Source organism: Populus alba, chromosome 6 (assembly GCF_005239225.2).
Source record: "Populus alba chromosome 6, ASM523922v2, whole genome shotgun sequence".
Taxonomy (NCBI): Eukaryota; Viridiplantae; Streptophyta; class Magnoliopsida; order Malpighiales; family Salicaceae; genus Populus; species Populus alba.
In genome coordinates, this window is record NC_133289.1 from 8,613,720 (window position 1) to 8,632,509 (window position 18,790).

The 18,790-nt window shown below is 36.4% G+C and overlaps 3 protein-coding genes and 1 pseudogene across 3 annotated transcripts; 1 reads left to right on the plus strand and 3 right to left on the minus strand.

Moving 5' to 3' along the window:
- The first annotated feature begins 1,894 nt into the window (after positions 1–1,894).
- LOC118048175 (probable L-type lectin-domain containing receptor kinase VI.1) lies at positions 1,895–4,141 on the plus strand. The gene is given in 5 exon segments (XM_035057754.2): positions 1,895–2,662; positions 2,665–3,029; positions 3,031–3,682; positions 3,685–3,749; positions 3,751–4,141. Coding segments are annotated over 5 exon segments (2,022 nt in total). The 5' UTR covers positions 1,895–2,031; the 3' UTR covers positions 4,060–4,141.
- Positions 4,142–4,970: 829 nt separating this feature from the next.
- Positions 4,971–10,204, minus strand: LOC118048174 (importin subunit beta-1-like; annotated as a pseudogene).
- On the minus strand, positions 9,574–10,735 carry LOC118048288 (uncharacterized). The gene is made up of 2 exons (XM_035057893.1): positions 10,718–10,735; positions 9,574–10,206 (listed from the first exon to the last, which is right to left on the minus strand). The coding sequence occupies exons 1-2, from the start codon at positions 10,733–10,735 to the stop codon at positions 9,574–9,576; spliced, it is 651 nt and encodes a 216-aa protein (XP_034913784.1).
- Positions 10,631–17,145, minus strand: LOC118048173 (ethylene-overproduction protein 1). Its single transcript, XM_035057753.2, has 5 exons — positions 16,969–17,145; positions 14,837–16,902; positions 12,855–13,146; positions 12,463–12,772; positions 10,631–11,287 (listed from the first exon to the last, which is right to left on the minus strand). Exons 2-5 carry the CDS (start codon positions 16,876–16,878, stop codon positions 11,058–11,060), a joined length of 2,874 nt encoding a protein of 957 aa, XP_034913644.1. The 5' UTR covers positions 16,879–16,902; positions 16,969–17,145; the 3' UTR covers positions 10,631–11,057.
- Between the last annotated feature and the right edge of the window lie 1,645 nt (positions 17,146–18,790).

An 18,790-nucleotide genomic window follows, 5' to 3' on the forward strand; every position in this document is an offset into this window, starting at 1 on the left:
TGTTGTGGCTTATATGTAAAGCCTATATAATAACAAATCCTAAAACAGTTCACATTTTATTGTGATTCCCACATTAAAATTACTAATTTGTCTTTGGTTTGCCAATTTATTTAACTTTGTTTTAGGGTATAGAGGTATTTTACAACGACGTGCCAGTCATTACAATAATAAACAAGTTAAATAATTTTTTTATATTTTTTTTTTCTTATAGTTCAATTACTTTGTTATTATTGAAAACAAGAAGGTTTGGACAACACATGTGGTGTTGTCTGATACCTAGAATCTTACTTTGAGGACATCGGTTGAAGCGTCTCAATCTTCTTTTTAATTTCATGAACAAGTTGTGTGTGTGGTATAATTGTTGTTGATTTAGCATATGTGGCATTTTTTTTTCTCCTCTCTCCTACTCGATTTTCTTGCTGGCCTTTAAAAAAATCAAATCAACCTCCGAGGTTTGTTCTCCTTAAGATTTTTTGTTTATTCTCTTTATTACAATTTTTTTTTTAATTTTATGAAATTAAGGTTTTTTTTATTCATCCCCAATAGATTTTTATTATGTCAGATTTAGTTTCTATTATTTTAATTACTATTTGTTTTATTTAAGATGGGGTTTTAATTTTTTTTATACAATTTGATCCTTCTTGAGTTTTTTCCCTACCTTTTTTATTATTGTTATTTTTTCATCTTGCAAGATTCTTTTAGAATTATTTTTTATTATTTAATCCTATAATATTGTGTTTTTTGGTTTCCTGGTCATTGCTCTAACAGCAAATTAATGTGACCTTTTTTGGTTACCACATTCTTAGATTTTTCGTATTCCTTTTCAAACGTTGATATCGCATGAGCATCTTTTTTTATATTGGCAAGAATTAACCTTACCCACAGCGTGGCGCGAACCAATTATCTAGTCATAACTCTAGAAAGAATCGTATTTATTAAACTCGGTTTGGGGTTAACCCAAGAAAGTGGCCAGGTCTCGAGTCACACGAGTTGACTCAGATCAACCCGGAAAAATAGAAAAGAAATTATGTTTGATGTTTTAATATTTCACATGAAAAGATTTTGAAATAATTCATGTGAATGTAGGTTATAAAAAAATAAAATTAAGTCATGAAGTGTAGTATATAGTTATATTATATTAAAAAGTTAAGAAACAATCTATGTGAATATAAGCTATAAAAAAATAAATGAAGCATGAAGTAGTATATGAATTATAGTATAGATATCTCACGTCAAAAAGTTATAAAACAGTCCATATAAACGTAAACTAGAATATATAATATAGTTATCATAAGTTAAAATGTTAAGAAACAATTCATGAGTTGTAGTTGATAAAAATAAAATGTGAGGCTAAGTATTTATAAATTAATAATATATTTTTAGAATTTATTAAAAAATGAAAATATATATATGTTAAAAAAAAAATAAATTAATACACCCGGATTGGATTACCTGGGTTTCAAGTTATTCGATCGAATCATCCAGATTTGATCAACCAGTTACATCTTCTAGTTTTTTCGGATTCATATCTCTGAAAAGGATGATTGATTTTTCCTGTACGCAAGGAAAGGGAAAAAAAAGTCAAAATTACGGGCATCTAGAAACCATGCGTACTGGGCAATAAATTAAGCATCAAGTCCACAACATTATATTCTTTGGTGTAATATTAGCGAGTCAACCAACCGTGTAAAGCTTTTTATAGAGTATCTTCACAGGTCTCAGCATCACTATGCATTTCCTACACTACCTCGCCTGTCCTAATTAAGATTGACTTTGACAATTTCAAGTCTTTCCATGAATAATTTTCTTTGGGGTTTATACATTGCATCATCTTGTTTAGGCATATATAAGACTTGTTTTCATTCCTTGCACTTGCTACGCCACATGCTCTTGAGATAAGATAGAATTGAAAACTTTTTAGCCTTTCTAGCCAAACTTCTTGGGGGTTTTACGTCCCATCTCTTTGTTTAAGCAATATACTTGTTTAAGCTAATTATTTTCGAGTTGCAAGTTCTTAGCTCTCAAAATTCCATGGCCTCGACGATCTATTTAGTTTTGTTGTTCTTATTCTTTTGTATGGTTGCTGAGGCTCAAGATGTAGAATTCCTCTTCAATGGATTCAATGGAAGTGAAGCAAACTTCACACTTGATAAAGTTTCCATTACCAAGCCTAGTGGTTTACTAAGGCTCACCAACAAAACGCAAAATGCTGTAGGACATGCATTTTATTCCGAAAAAGTACGGATGCTTAACAGAAGTTCATCTTCGTCTATGAATGCTTCTTCCTTCAGCACAGCTTTTGTCTTTCAGATTATCTCTCCATCCAAAGGTGAGGGAGGATTCGGCTTTGCTTTCACCTTATCTCCCTCCGATCGGCTTCCTGAGGCTGAGGCAGGGCATTACCTTGGTCTTTTCAACTCTACAAACGATGGTTTCTCCTCCAACTATATTTTTGCTGTTGAATTCGACACAGTTAATGGATTCAACAAGAGTACAGACTCTGTAGGCAATCATGTCGGAATCAACATCAACAGCGTGGATTCAAAAGCAGGAAAACCAGCTGCTTATAACGACGACGTAAACCGGCTTGATTCATCTGAAGAATTGATGTTGGACAGTGGTAAACCTATTCAAGCTTGGGTCGAATATAATGGTGTGACTAACGTATTAACGTAACAATAGCTCCCATGGACCATGACAAACCGATTCAACCACTCATTTCCTTCCAACAAGATCTAAGCACTTATGTTAAGGAGGATATGTATGTTGGTTTCTCCGCCTCTACTGGAAATAAGGCGAGCTCTCATTACATACTGGGATGGAGTTTTTCCACCAAGGGAGAAGCCCCTCTACTAAATCTTTCTCGGCTTCCTATCGCACTGCAGGAGAAAAATTCATCGTCTTTCCGACCCTCAGTGATTGTTATTATCGCATCTTTATGCGGTGTGACCACTCTTCTGTTTGTACTACTGTTCTTTCTTACGGTGTATAAAATAAAGTGGCGGCAATCTGAGGCTCTTGAAGACTGGGGAATTGGAGTGTCCGCACAGGTTTCGCTATCAAGATCTTTATACAGCAACTCAGGGTTTTAAAAAGAGTGAGATCATCGGAGTTGGTGGGTTTGGCGCAGTGTACAAAGGTAGATTGCCTACAAATGGAAATGAAGTTGCTGTTAAGAAGATCAATCACAACTCAATCCAGGGTTTGAGAGAATTCACTGCAGAGATTGAAAGCCTGGGACGTTTACGGCACAAGAACTTGGTGAATCTCCAAGGATGGTGCAAGACAAAAAATGACCTCCTCCTAGTTTATGAGTTCATCCCAAATGGAAGCCTGGCCGGTCTCCTCTTCAGTCGGAGAAACAACTTTGTATTGAGCTGGGAGCAAAGATTGAATATTGTTAAAGGCGTTGCAGCAGGGCTTTTGTATTTGCATGAGGAATGGGAGCAAGTGGTGATTCACAGAGATGTCAAGTCAGGCAATGTCTTGATAGATGCAGAAATGAACGGGCAGCTAGGAGACTTTGGTCTAGCCAGGTTGTATGATCATGGCACGATGTCGCACACCACAAATATTGTTGGCACGATAGGGTATCTTGCACCTGAACTGACACGCACCGGTCAGTCTTCTACCGGCTCCGATGTGTATGCATACGGTATTTTGCTTCTTGAAGTGGCTTGTGGCAGAAACCCGTTGAAACTAGCAACTTCATTCTGATAGATTCAGTGATTGAATACCATCGAATGGGTTAGAATTATCGATGCAGCTGATCCAAAGCTGAACTCTGCATTCGTGGTCAAAGAAATGGAGTTGGTGCTGGGGTTGGGTCTTCTTTGCTCTCATCGCAAACCTAAAGCCAGGCCAACCATGAGACAAGTTATACGGTATCTTAACTGGGAAGATAAGCTTCCTGTATTTGATGATTTGGGCTCTCCTGATTCTCTGCGTGGGAGCACAAAATCTATGGAAGTTTCGGTTTCCAGTAACACGATCACAGGATCATTTCCTTCATCTTCTATCGGTCACATGACTTCTAGTTTTATAGATGCCGGCAGGTAGCGGAATCCATCTTCCTTTTATAGATCGGCTTTTTTAGCTTATAGTTTGTAGTTCCATACTAGCAGCTTATAGTTCTAGTTCTATTCTAGAAAGTATATTTATTTTATGTTTTTGGATAGTTTTGATGTATTAATATTAAAATTAATTTTTTAAAAAATAAAAAAAATTATTTTAATATACTTTTAAATTAAAAACCATTTTGAATTATTATTGTTACCCCCAACCAAAGTAGATAATGTACACTGAAAAGGGTTATTTAATTTTCTTTCTTTTCCCAATCGTGCAGAACAGGAAATTGATTCTTGACTGTGTTATGCATCAATCTCATGATTTTTGTTCTCAACTGAACTTGCAAGGCTTTACCAAAAGTGCTAGATGTGGTTATCTCATAGTTTGATTTTTAAAATAACTGTCCACCCGTGAATTGTGTGTGTGTGTAGAAAAAAATACAAAATATAACGTCACTTAAAATAATATCACTTAAACTTGCCCTACCACATAAATTAATAACAATAAATGAGTGTTTGAACTATTTTATAAAAAATTTAGAAATTTTTTTATTTAAAATAAAATTTTATTTTATATTTTTAAATCATTTTGATATATTAATGTTAAAAATAATTTTTAAAAAATAAAAAAATTATTTTAATATATTTCTAAATAAAAAAAAAACATTCTAAATCACTAGTAAAACCCAATCAAACCCTAACGTTCTAAAAGAAGCCTTAGCTCCATAATTTTAATTTATCCCATTTGATTCTGCCCTACCATATACTGCACTGGTCTATGTTGTGAATTATTCACTGTTTTAGAATCACTGAAAACCCAACATATATATGTTCACCAAATCAAATTTCAATTTGAAAATAACCCTAAAATCTCAATTTTAAGTAATTTTTAGAGATTGCTGAAACCCACAACACCACGTTGATTCAAACTCGGAGTGCATTGCATACAAGAATGAAGCAATTAGAGAATGATTCGTGAGCATGTAGCTGGAGAAAAAGGACTTTAAAATGACTCAATAGACCACCGATTAGTGGATACATTAAAGGAACCAGAGTTCTACCATGCTTGCACATGGGTAGATGACGTAATTTCTTTCTGGGATCCCTCACAGCCTACCAAAACTAGAAGAGGAGAGAGCGGGGAAAAAAGGTGCCTATTCTCTAGATGAAGCAATCAATGACCGTAAACAACTTCAGCTCCATCTCATGAAACAACACGAGCAATCATCACTTGGGTCCAATTTGCAGTCTCTTTGAGATGTTCATCTTCAGATTGGAGACACTCGCCGAGGAATTGAACGCAGAATGCTTTGTCTTTAAACAGTATTTTCGTGTTTGGACCAAGAGCATCTGCCAGATCACCCATAACCGCAACTGCTGCTTTTGTAACACTCTCATCCCTGCACAACAAGGAACAGAATATTAGATGTGAACAAATAAATGCAGTGTCTGTGTGTGTGTGTGTGTGAGAGAGAGAGAGAGAGTGAAGGGGAAGGAAGCAGCGGAAGCAAAGAAATGAAAGAAGACAAGATACCTATATTTCTCTCTGAAAACCAATTCTATGAACTGGAAAAGGTGACCAGCATGCGGCAGCATCAACTCAGGCTTGGAATCTTTGAATCCCTGAAGAATACCAGAATAAGCTTCAAATATGCTACGCTTAAGCTGGTTGCCATAATCCATCAACTCCTCATCACTATTATCCATCTGAGCACAGACCTCAGCAGCACTTCGCATCATTGCTACTGTAGGCTCAATGTACTTAGAGAATTGCTCGCCTATAGCAAGAGCAATGTCCCCAAAGCAGGAGAAAATGGGAGGCTTGACCGACCGGTTGAGTTCAGCACTCTGGAGATTGCAGACAAGGTGGTTCATGATCCCATCACAGTATGGTAAAACTTTGTCCTCCAGTGCACGGCAAATGTCACCAATCACCCCAACTGTGATGGCACAAACCTCGTACTCCTCAAAATTCTGTAGCCCCATCTCTAGGTATTTGTATAACTCAGGCATATACTTCTCGAATTCTGGACCAGAGGCGTGAGCCAGTGCACCGATTGCAAGCATTGCTTCCTCATGCACAGTAGAGCTGCGGCAAGCAAAAACCCTGAGGAACAGAAACATAATTGGATCTGCTGCCTGAAGTATACTGGGCTTGGTCTCATCAGTGCTGCTAAGCTTTTGGATGATCACCTGGATAACAGCACAAAGGGAAGCTTGCAAGTCCCCTTGCTTCTCTCTATCATCTGATGAGACAATTTGAAGCTCTAGTGTCTGCCCCAACTTATGCAAGATGCTTTTGAGCAGCTCCAAAATAATTAGTGATGTTTCCACAACATTGGAAGACCTAACAACCTCGTTCAATGTCTCATAAGCAGAAGTCCTGAGCTTAAAGTCGCTCCCATCTGTCCGCTCAGCAGTTTTGAGAAGTTCAGAGATTATCCTAGGGATGTGTTGAGTTAGATGCGAGGAACTTGTTCCAGCATCTTCATATCCCTGTGCAAGGTAATAGATTGCCCCACAAACCTTTTCAGCTACATTTGGAGCATCATTAATACTCTCCAGCAAGACAGCTACAATTCTTTCCAGCTTCTCCTGGGAAATCACAGAAAAATCCACTGGCAGACAGTGCAAAAAACTCAAATATACGACTAAGCGTCCAGGCAGTTGTGTCCTTGACATTATTATTTTCATCCCTCATTGCATTAAGCAGAAAATCCAAGCCATTAGTAACAAGTGGACGCAATGTTTCAACGCTAGGGCCTTCTAGAATTGAGCCAAATGCATATGTGGCTGCCTCGCGACAATGCCAATCTGGCTTAAGAATATTACCCTCGACAAAGGGCATTACAAGTTTCACAATAGAATCCCCAACAGTTCTAGCAACAAGACCAAGACAGGTGCCCCCCGCCATGGATACATTCCAAATGCTATCATCCTGATCCTGATCCTCCTGTTTCAACATAGTATCCAACAACAAAGGAACAAGATATGGGAGGGCCTTTTCTATGAAGCGTGAATGAGCAGACCCAGAATCTCCACCTTCAACAGTCCCATATTCTTGAAGCTCTATCTCTTCATCGCAGATGGAGCCTCCAGAATTCAATTGCTTGGAGGGCAACACTCTCTTCATCCCCTTTTACAGCATTGATGTTAGCTGGAAGAGGGTCTGCATATAAGGTTCAAGCACCTCATAGTATGTTTGATGCTATAGAAACAAGACACTCGAAAGCAGCCTGCCTGATATCCGCCTCTTTGGAAATTGCAGTTTCACATACCACCTTCATGATGTAATTGCGCTCCATTTCATTGTCAAAGTTGGTCTGGGCAAAATCTAAGCATTATACAAGGCCTTTGTTGCTGCAAGACGTACTTCATGACTGTTGTTCAGCAAGGTTCATGCCTTGGACAACAGCAGTGAGAACAGAGTTAAACTTCATCCTGCACAAGATCCTGATGCGATTATCACCTCACAAACATATCCAAGAGTTTCCAGGGTCGCCTGTTTCAAAGCTGCAGCGACTATCTTGCTGGTCATATTATTAAGTAATGATCCGATGAGCTCAGGCCACTGCTTCCGTGGAATCTCAATGGAAGCAACTTTTGCCAATTACTTGGGCAGAAGTGTGTCTTGCTTCCGATGCAGATGACCCAAGCGTTCTCAAGAAGTGAGTCTTTGATTTGTGATTTGATAGAAATTTCAATTAGTCATCCATTGTTGAACAAGATGTTCCTTTCTCACAGAATCTTTAGCATCTAAAGAGTTTTTAAGAACAAATACCAGCCAATCTACGTGATTCTAAAGGCTTTACATTGTTTGCAAGCTCCACTGCCAAGGATAGAAGGAAAAAGGGGCAAGTTCTGCTCTTGAACTGCCTAAGACTGCCTCTGCCTGAGTACGGATATTTGCATCCGGTGATTGGGCAGCCAATAGAAACTGAGTGATCTCCAATGCCATTGCTTTCAACACTGCAAGAGAAAACAACACAAAGTCCTATCAGTGAAAGTAGTAACAATAAATCAAACAGCAGCAAAATGAATAATTGAAGAACTTGGTAAACAACAGAATGGAATGAGAAAAGAAAGATAAAAACATTAAATACAATCAAACCCTGAGAGTCATAAAAACGGGTGAAACCAAATTATTGTATACCATGACAGTATATGCACATGGTAGAATCTATATCAATAAACATCAACGGATCCATCAACAAGATAACACATTCAGTTCCATCTATATGATACCATAATAATTTCAATAACTTATAAATTATATTGAAAATCGAGCTAATAAACAGATAAAATCATAACCAGAATCAAACCATAAACAAATGAAATGTTTAGAAGAGATTTAGAGAAACAGATTGAAAAAACATTAATTACAGGAATGCCCCATAACCTGTAAAAAACAAAGCAGTACAAAATCCTAAATCCATTACAAAATATGCACGCATTCATTACATATAAAATATGATTGTAGATCCTGCATATCTAAATATCAACAAGATTAATCAAGCAGTCCCAACAATATCTTACTTCAATTACCACAAAAAAAAAAAAATATATATATATATATATAGATTCTACCAGATTTAGGTAAGTAATCATGACAGTCCAGATGAACTGATTTGGCAAAATCAGATCAAATAACAGAAAGTCACAGCCTTCTTCAACCATATACAAATTCATAAACTGGGTTTTTATTTTAAAAAAAAAATGCGAAATCGACAATCTTCTTCGAAGAGCAAATGCTTGATCAAATAATAAAATTACTCAACAAAAAAAACTCTTAACTACTTTTTTAATCTCAGTCATTCAATTAAAACACTAAATATGAAACAACATTGATTTCTCCAAAATTACACACTCAAATACTGCAAAAAAAAATGCACGAAACAAGAAAAAATGTACAGTCGACTAAAGAAAAACAGAAAAGGAGCCCTCACAGTAACACCATAAAAAATCCCTTACAGAAGAACTAGTGATTAGAATAAAAACAGAAACAAAAATAAAGTACCTTAAATCAGAGGGAAACCGTCGGCACTAAAAAAGCGTGACCTGCTCTTTCGTTGTTGAAGATGGAGAGAAGTGTAAACAGAGAGAGGGAAGGGAGAGACGGACTTCAATGAAGAAACTGTTCGATTGATTGATTTCAGGGTTTTGGAAGAAATGTTATTGCTGTTGTCGTTGTTATTTTCGAATGGAATGAAGAAGCGGGAGCCAGGAGGTAAATGAATTAGCGTGGAAAAAGGAAAAAACACAACGGGCAGGGGTTTTTTGGATGCCCCACTGCTGCCCGACTTCAAAAACCCTAGCTTTTTTAATTCTCTCATGTGTGAGTCATGTCGCACGCGTGTCAACGTTTAAATTCAATGGGCTTGATTGGGCTTTCCTTTTGGGGATGGAAAGTGGCCACCTCATGAACTGCTTAACATTTTTTTTGGGGTTTCTGTTTGATTTGGAGATTTTTTCTTTCTTTCTTTTCTGGGTTAGTACCCTTTCTATTTTATTTTGTAGAACAATACTGAGGATGAACTTTTGGTGAGACCTGTCTCAAGAAACTCTTTACACCACAGAGCTTGTGCTCCATGCACCATGGGAGTAGAACTTCTAGGCCACAGCCTTTATGTGAAGGATATGATCGTCCGACTGTTCTTGAAACGTACTCCTCTGAATAATTGTATGGATAGGGAAGCTTCTTATCAGAATTATTCAACGCGCAAAGCGCAGATGATGCAGCTAATGCAGTGATATCTGGAAGAAACCGCTCCATCGTGAAATTTAGAGACCGGTTTTCAGCTGAGTCCACACTCTCTAAATTTAGCCTGTCTAATCCGTGCCCTTCCACAGATTTCTGTGCAATATCTATTGCTTCTGTCGATGATAATAGCATTTGAAAACACATCAACCTCTCCACCATCATCGCCGTCATCAACATCAGCATCACATCCATCATCACGATCATCAAGTTGACGATACAACTGTGATCACCGTTTTTTGCTGCTGCCTTTTGTAGATGACAACTGCATGGTGGGAGCGTCCGCAGAGGAGTTTCTGCTTCCTGGATATCATCTCTATCCCTATCCCTGGGGTTGCCAGGAGATTGTTCCCAACAAAATCGGATCCTATCACTCGTATCCTGCAAAGCAGCTTGTGAATTTGTTGCACAATAAATTTCTCCATTACTAGTGTGACCGCCTAGTCGATAAGAGTGGCAGGTTTAAGTTCAGCTTTCTGGGACGATTAACATCAACACGTTGCTCCCTCATCTCCACCTTATGAAATGCTCACAGGCAAAAGGTAGGAAAGATCCTTTCTCGCCAAGTGATTAAAGTAGTAGTTCAGCACCATTTGTGTTAATTTCAACAATTAGGGATCCTAACTGGCATAGCAAACTTTATGGCTACTGAGTTTTGAGAAACAATTTATCTAGCAATGATTTCTAGATGTTCTAGAGTCTAAAATCTGATATATGCCATGAAAAGTACAAAGAAAAAGGAAGTAAACAAGTCCTGAAACAGAGACGTGGAAAATTGGGTATGAATTTTATGACAAAATTGTGAAGCACAAAGAACAATAGACACTACAGTATGAATTCAGCAAAAATCAGTCAAAATCAGTTAATCTGTAAGCCTCTTAACAAGGCAGACCTCAGCATAAGCTGCCATTCATACACATGTTTCTTTCAACAATGATACATTCATTTCAATCTTTGCTGAAGTGAAATATAGGGCAGTGGCAGGATATCACATACATTTACAAGCTATCCCACTTTTTGTACAATCCCTTTCTTGTCAAATTCAAATTATCCCTTTCTCCCTCTGAAATTCCTTTCACGAAAAGGCCACCAGGATGTCTGCGTCACTATGGAGAAAATCCAAAAAAAAATTCCTAGGAAAACTGGCCTTTCTAGTACCAAATATAAGAAAATGTGGTGGCAATGATGTGATTGCCCAGATACTAAAGATAACAAGCATGGACTTCTGGTTCTCATTTTTCTTGTTCATTACCCTGCCGTATTCTCTTATAGAGCTCGATGGTACCTTTGTGGTTGGGATCAAGACAGAGAGCTGCTTCACAGTCTCGAAGGGTGGAGCCATTATCACCCATTGAATCATAAAATGCTGCTCGAAGATGCAGCAGCTGTAAGTCTGGCTTGAAAGCTATGACCCTTGTAAGCTCTTTTATGGCTTCCACTTCTTTGTGGTCATCCATTAAAACTGAAATGGCACAGAATTAGTCTTAGTATTTTAAAATTAAATGTGTATTCACTCACATAATCCACACTGAATTCCAACTACACAAAATGCAATGATAATCCCAATAGTTTAATATAGAAGTGTTTTTCAGTTAGATCATTAGCCTGAAGCCAAAATATGACCAGCTGAACTTTAAAGTCAACAGAAAACATGTATTCTGAAAGAAGAAGAAACAAAAACCAAACTAACTTTCTTCTAATAACTTTGAAGCAAAAATCAAGTGCTTTTCATCTGATTATGCTAATATTAATCAAGACGACCTGAAAATGTAGCATGGAATAAACAAAAAACAAGGAACGTGGCCATGCATACTTCAGAAGCATATCAGAGCAGCAGTCAAGAGCATGCATTCTTCAATACAAACAAATAGTGTACTTCCTTTGCCTAGAAGAAGTCCATCATTCAATTAATCTGACGTTTAACTATAGATGTAATCTCATCTAATGAGACAACTTTGAACCCCGGTCATTCTAGTCAAACACCCTGCAGTTAGATCAATAAGCACAATTTATGCAGGAGGATGTCAGGGGTGCTTTGAAGCCAACCATTTATTAAAGCTCAGAGTAGGAGACTGGATTTTAAATAATTAAGGAGCCACAAAGGTCTATTTATATGACAAGATCATAGATAAAACAAATGTCTCAACAAGGTGAAAACAGTTTTTTAGTTGAAAAGGCTCTTTAATAAGGATCTCGAGATGCAGATCTCTTCAAACAAAAATTGAGAGCTATTAAACCTCTAGCAAACTACACAAGCAACTGATCTTTTATCAAATGCCGACATATTTCTCCAACGAAATCAGCCTAACAGTGGTGACTATTTCTCTGTTCTTTCTTCTTCTTTTTTAATGAAAACTAGTTTCAAGATGACCAGAGGGAATACTTCAACAGGAGGCTGAAAGGTTACCATGAAGACCACTCTATCAGGCAAAGAATCTCTAACAGGACTACATTCAGTCCTCCAGTCAATGATGTTTAACAATTTTCAGTTAAGAATTAGAATATCTCTGCAACTTCAACACCCAAAGTTTCATAGTTTCAGTGGTTAGTTCACATTTCCAAGATTTATAGCATAATCATTGATGAATGATTGTGAATAACAATCTCAAAGAAAGTAGATGTTGTCATGGAGCTTACCTGCTGCCCTGTGCCTGTATGGATATGTTCTTAGTGGATCTAGTTGTGTTGCCATGCTAAGATCACTTTTTGCCATGTCACGATCACAATACTCTGAACGCTTCTCATAAGCTGAAGCATTATTCCTAGCTTTTTCTATCAGTTTTGTCATCTCATCATATGCTGCTTTCCTTTGATTTTTTAGATGATGTACACGTGCCAGACCCTGATGTGCTCTTGTATGCTTGATCTCAAGTGCACTCATGTAACAGTCAGCAGCAAGATCCAACTTCTCACAATCAACATATACACTCCCAAGATTGTTCAGTGCCTGGAGGATGGCAAAATTACCCAACTTAAACAATATTGAGGTGCATTCAGAGCAATAGAATTGCATCAAAGTTGTTACTCACTTGTCCTTTCCGAAGGCCATCTGAAGGGCACCTAAGAGCTTCCTCCAAAAGTTGAATAACATACTTTGAGGACTCAGGATCAAGACTTGAATCTGCTAAAGCATATGCTTTAAGGAAAAAAGCTTCAAACGATCTCTGAATTGAAATAGACTCCCCGGCCTTGGATAGTGCTTCTTCATGATTTCCAGTGTCATACAAGATCCATCCTTCATAGACAAGTCTTTCATGGTCGGAAGTAGAATAATTTCTAGCCAACCGCAAACTACGCATTGCAGCCTTTTGACAATTTAGCCTATACCATTGAGAAACAAAAGGTTCCATTAATATAGATATAATAAAATATTTAGAATGGTCCAAAAAGAATAAGGTTTGGGGGATAAGAAACTCTTCTGTATCCTAGACTCAGTTATCCACATTAATAGCAATTGTGAATATATCACAGAGACATTGTCTTTTATATTTCCTTTTTTCCTAGATACTTAGCATCCATGACAAAGGGACCAGGAGATGGAAAAAAGTGACAAAGCAAAAGGACCAGAAGAGCACTCAATGCTTGAATACGAAAACATTAACTTGTAACCAAACCATTAATATATACTAGCATGAAAACCTTACTCATAAAAAGTAATGATTAATGCTTTAGATGTCAAGAGAAAGGAAAAGTTTCCATCACATTGTTACAGGTTCTAAACTCTGACGATAGATCTTATTCCAACCTTTCATGACAAAGAAATACTTCTTTCCATAAATCTTCTGTCTTTGCTTTTGCAGTTTCAGCAAAAATTTGGAATCCTTTCCTAGCTTCTAACTGAGGTCAGTGGTCCAGGACCGCTTCATTAAAAACAGATAAGGATTTCAATAATGAAATTATGAAAATATTGATTTGATTTTGGAAGGTATGCAGGAGTAGAGCATTTTCACTTCTCTTTTCTCTAGGTTGCCTTTTCTTGTTTTTCCTTCACTACAGCACTTCAGATATTGTTCTTGTTCATAGGGAATCAGAATAGCCACCAATTTCCCTTCTTTTTTCTCTATAATTAGCCTCTAAACTCGTCCCATCATTAAATCAGTGTTAACCTATATTCCTACATATTTTTCGAACTCTTTCCATGCTAATTAAACCATTTAAGGAAAACCTTGATCTCTGTGTTAAGCTGCTGCCCAGAAATTCCAATAATGTTATTACCGTCCAGACCCCTTTCTCTTATGAACTCTGAGCTCCAGAATCCTACACTTTTTAAACGTTGGCTCATCACAAAGTGCTTCTTTGAATAGAAATTCAATCTTCCCTACATCAACACAGACAACTGAGTGCACATCATAAGATGATAGAATAAAATATTAAGCAAGAGCTTCCAGTAGCAACCACTATTGCATTAGCTGTATCCTCCTCCATGACCATAATTACTTGTAAACATTATCTTGTTTTTTTTTCTTCATTGCTTTTCCACCTTATATACACCTACTTTATGTTATGTTGGACTGTAGGGGAGTCATGGAAGGAAAGCAGGTATGGAGGAGATGGGACAGTGGTTGATGTTTTGAATTACATCTACCAATTATATCATCACAGTTCCATGCATGACCATTGGAGTCCATTCTATGGATATGAATGCTAGACCACCTTGATGCTTGTGTGTAAAGTTTGCAGTACAATGTTTCAATTATTTAATTAAAAAAAATGTTGCATCAAACAATTTAAGTCAATATAAGTTATGCACATAACATATGCAATAGAAGTCTACCAACAATTTCTGTAATTGCAAGATTGAATACAAGTATTATGGAAATATAAGATGGAATTAAGTTCAAGGCCAGTGCATTGACATGAACTTGTAGCTAGAATGATGACAGTACATGATGTCAATTAGAAAACTTCAAATAGCATGTCTTACTAGGGCACAAAATGCATTATGAACAGAAAGAATTAGAACTGATTAATACAGTTAAGCAAAGCATTGGTAAGATTTATGAATTATCACCGTAAGAGGAGGAGAGATTGTCGGAACCGTAGAAGGCTCTTCCAGGGGCCATTTGACAGCATTTGGTGTACGACAGCTAGGGAGCCTATATCATCAACAGAGGACCATCTATCATGCAGTTGCATCCAGCAGTCTGCCTGACTGTATTGCTGAACAAGGGGACGGAGGAGTTCTACTAGTTGGTCACCATGCTTCTTCCCATAAAACATCATGTGATTTGGATCCATAGTCAAAAGTGCCCGGACATCTCTGAGAGCCCCTTCAAAATCCTCCAATGCCATAGAAATCCAGGCCCGTAATTCAAGGCAATCAGGAGAGACCTTGAAACCAATAATTTTATTGAGTTCTGAGATGGCTGATTCAAGTTTGTTCTCCTGCACCAACAAAACAGCCCGACACTTGTATGGGAATGGAAGTGTTGGATCCAATTCAGTTGCTGTGTTCAAATCCATCAATTTTTCCTTCCCAGTACAATACAAAGACCTCTCTTGATACATCCAACCAACTGGTGAATGAACAGATATCAGCGAGTTCATCATCTTGTATGCTGAATACTTGTGGCCTCGATGGTATTTAGCCCTTGCAACACCCACCGACGAGTATATATGACCTGCTTCAACTGCTTCTTCAAACCAGTTCTGGGCATCTTTGTACTCTTTTCTTTCGAGCATAACAACACCTAAGAGGTGATAGGCAAGCTGTTTCTGCCAATCTTCGGTTGCACACTCTCCCAGTCTCTCCAAAAGCATCACAGTGTTGTTAGATTTCATCTCTTCCTCCATAGCAATCTGGCTCAGAAAATAATACAACAAAAATGAAGAATGGCCAACCGAAGCCAATCTCTCCCTACCCTCAGATCCACACAACAGTCGCATCACATAAGGATTGTTCATTGAAAATGGAAGCTCTCTCAAAAACAACTGTAAACAAGCTGCCACCAAAAGGTTTGCACCCTCCTCCAATCCATACTCAATTAGAATCACGGCACTCTCCATATCACAAACCAAGGATGCCAAATGAGCATCGCAAGCTGACTTCAATTCCTCACAGCAAAACCTGTTTGCCAAAGAAAGAAGCTCCAAAACAATCTTTGGATCAAACGTGCCCAATCTTTTCGTCTGGCTAAACACCATCGCCCCTCTCATTCCCTCTGCCGATATCCCATTCTGCGTAAAATTTATCTTCTCCCTCCAGGATTCCTTAAACTCCCCATACAACATTGCTCTAAAAGGTCTAGAAAGTGATGCCACATTATATCTTACACACCTAATTTCATCATCACCAATGCAAAATGACATATCACATTCATCATCACCACCACCATCCTCATCAGCATCAAAAGTCAAGTATTCTTCATCCCCCATCGAAACATCCTCCTCCGGCTGCCATCTCAAACACACGCAAGGATCCTTCACTGAGTCGGGATCATATCCCGACATCAAACAGGCCCTAGGACATTCTAAATTTCTTCCACAGCAATCCATAGCCGACAAACCAATCAATTCATCCTCCCTCCTCTCAAACTTCAACCACGAAGCCAAAACAACCTTGGAATGCACATCCACAGCATGCTGCCTCGCACTCCTTAGACTATTCCGAAACAATTTCGGATCAGACAAGCCCTTAAACACCGCACATTGCTCAAGAAATCTGTCTGATTTCTCCAGTTGCGAAGAATTCTCGACTTTTGTATAGACATCAGCTAATGATTCGACGAAATCCACAGATTTAAGACAAGGCTCAATCTTTGGCTCGATGAGATCAACGGTCGGAAGACCACCTGGCAATAAACTTTCGGCAGAGACATTTGTTCTTGTCGTTTGGTTATGGTTAGTCGGTGGATGGGAATTTCGACTCGATTTCGTCCGAATTGAATTAGCTCTTAGATCTTGTAGATGTTGTAAGAACTTCCCTCCGACTTTACCGCCATAACCACCGCCATCGGCTTCTCCGCCGGTTGGATTGAAAGCATAAACTTGAGTTGCTTTACATCCTTCCGAGAGTTTTAAGCTACGCATTGTTGTGAATATATTGTGTTGCATTTTTATAAAAAATTCACCATAAAACTGCCAAGAATATCAGAAATAAATAAAAGATGAGGGAATTTAAGAGCAAAATTGTATCTAGATTACCTCGTTTTAGCCTGCAAAACCACCGTATATACAGAAAATGGATGCCCAAAAAATGTGAAAAAAGGAGAGATGATGGAAGATGCAGGCTAATGGGATTTGATTTTCCCAATAAAGTGGAATTAGAACCCAAAAAAAAAAAATTGTGTAATTGAATTGGATTTTCTTTTTCTTTTTTGTGCTCTTCTATATGATAATAGTGTTGGCGGCCTACCAGATTTTGATGAGGTGGAGGAAACGGTCACTCTCTATTTTTTTTATTTTTATTTTTTTTGTATTCAATGTGCAAAACTGTGTGTTTTAACTTTTACGTTGTTTGCTAGTGCCACGTGTTTTTTTTTTTTTTTCTAATTTTGTACTTGTTATTTTATCTTGACCCCGAGAATGGCAGGAAGAGAGTACTGGCCTTGTTTGGCTTGGGTCTTCTTTTTGTCATCACCGTTGATGGTTGTGTCCTCAAATCAATTTTAGTATAACGAGATTAAATTTCCCATCTTAATACAGTTGAATCAAGTCGATGATTTTTACTTCTAAAAAACAATTCTTTAAAGTATTAATATCTGAAAAAATAAAAATTAAAAAATAAACCATTTAGTAAATTTAACTAGCCTGCTTGTTTAATTCATCTTTTTTAACTAATAGTTTTAATTATTATGTATTTTTATAGTGTCTCAAAAATATTACCGGAATTTATCTTTAAGTTTTTTTTATATTTGATATAAATAAATTATGATATATTTATAAAAATAAAAATTATTTATTCTTGATAAGAAAAATAACCTCTAAGATAAAATAAAAATAAAAATGTATAAACTAAAAAGAAAATTTGAGATTAAGTATTTGCATACTTATTGATGTATTTTTAGAAAAAAAGGTTATCTTTTCATTTAGTATTTAATTAGTAATAATAACTTTTTTCTTTATTTATTGATTCATGTATTTTTTTTAATTTATTTTATTAAAAGTAAACAGCATCTTTGTGTTTCCTATTAAAAATATTATGACATAATAAAACACATTTATAATATTGATATATTTTTTATTGCATTAAAAATCATATACATGGCCTAGTGCGTATTACAAGGCTAGTTAAAAATTAAATTAAAAAAAAATTATTAGATAAATATAAATCAAGATATATTATTTCATATCTAGTAGAGCTATTTAATTTTTTTATTTAATTATATAATGATAAATTTTATATAAGAAAAATAATATTTAAATTCTATAAAAATTAGTTTTCTATTATATTTCTCATTTATTAATTTATTTTTCTCGACCTATTTTTTAAACATTTCCCATTAACTTTTTTACCGATTACTATCGCTAAAATGAACTTTTTGCTAAAGAAAACCTATAAATGAATGAATGAATGAACAAAAGAATTCCAGCAGAAGAGTCCTCCTATGTTCAATCTCCAGCCATGGGTAAAATAAACTCCATATTTATAGTTATTAAATTGTTGTTATCACGTCCACCGTATTTATAGTCAAGCTACAGCTCCCGAATTGCAAGGTTCTTTCAAAAAATCAATATGCATCAGCTAAGCTTTTAATTTTTTAATTAATTATATGTTTAGAGACCTGGTTAAAATTGTATTTAAAAAAATTAAAAATATTTTTTTTAAAAAATTAATTTTGTTTTATATTTTTAAATTATTTTAATATGATAATATCAAAAACAATTTAAAAAAAAATAAAAAAATATATTTTTTAATATATTTTTAAACAAAATATACTTTAAAACGCAACATCTATCATATTTTTAAATATATTTTATTTCATTAAACAAAGTTTTCTAAGTAAATCAACATCACAATAGTATC

Excerpts from the sequence above, each read along its gene's own strand:
- LOC118048173 (XM_035057753.2), bottom strand. The coding sequence starts at position 16,878 with ATGCAACACAATATATTCACAACAATGCGTAGCTTAAAACTCTCGGAA. Across the intron at positions 13,147-14,836 it reads CAATCTCTCCTCCTCTTACG|GCTAAATTGTCAAAAGGCTG; the intron begins GTGATAATTCAT and ends TCAATGGTATAG. Across the intron at positions 11,288-12,462 it reads ATACAGGCACAGGGCAGCAG|TTTTAATGGATGACCACAAA; the intron begins GTAAGCTCCATG and ends GTGCCATTTCAG.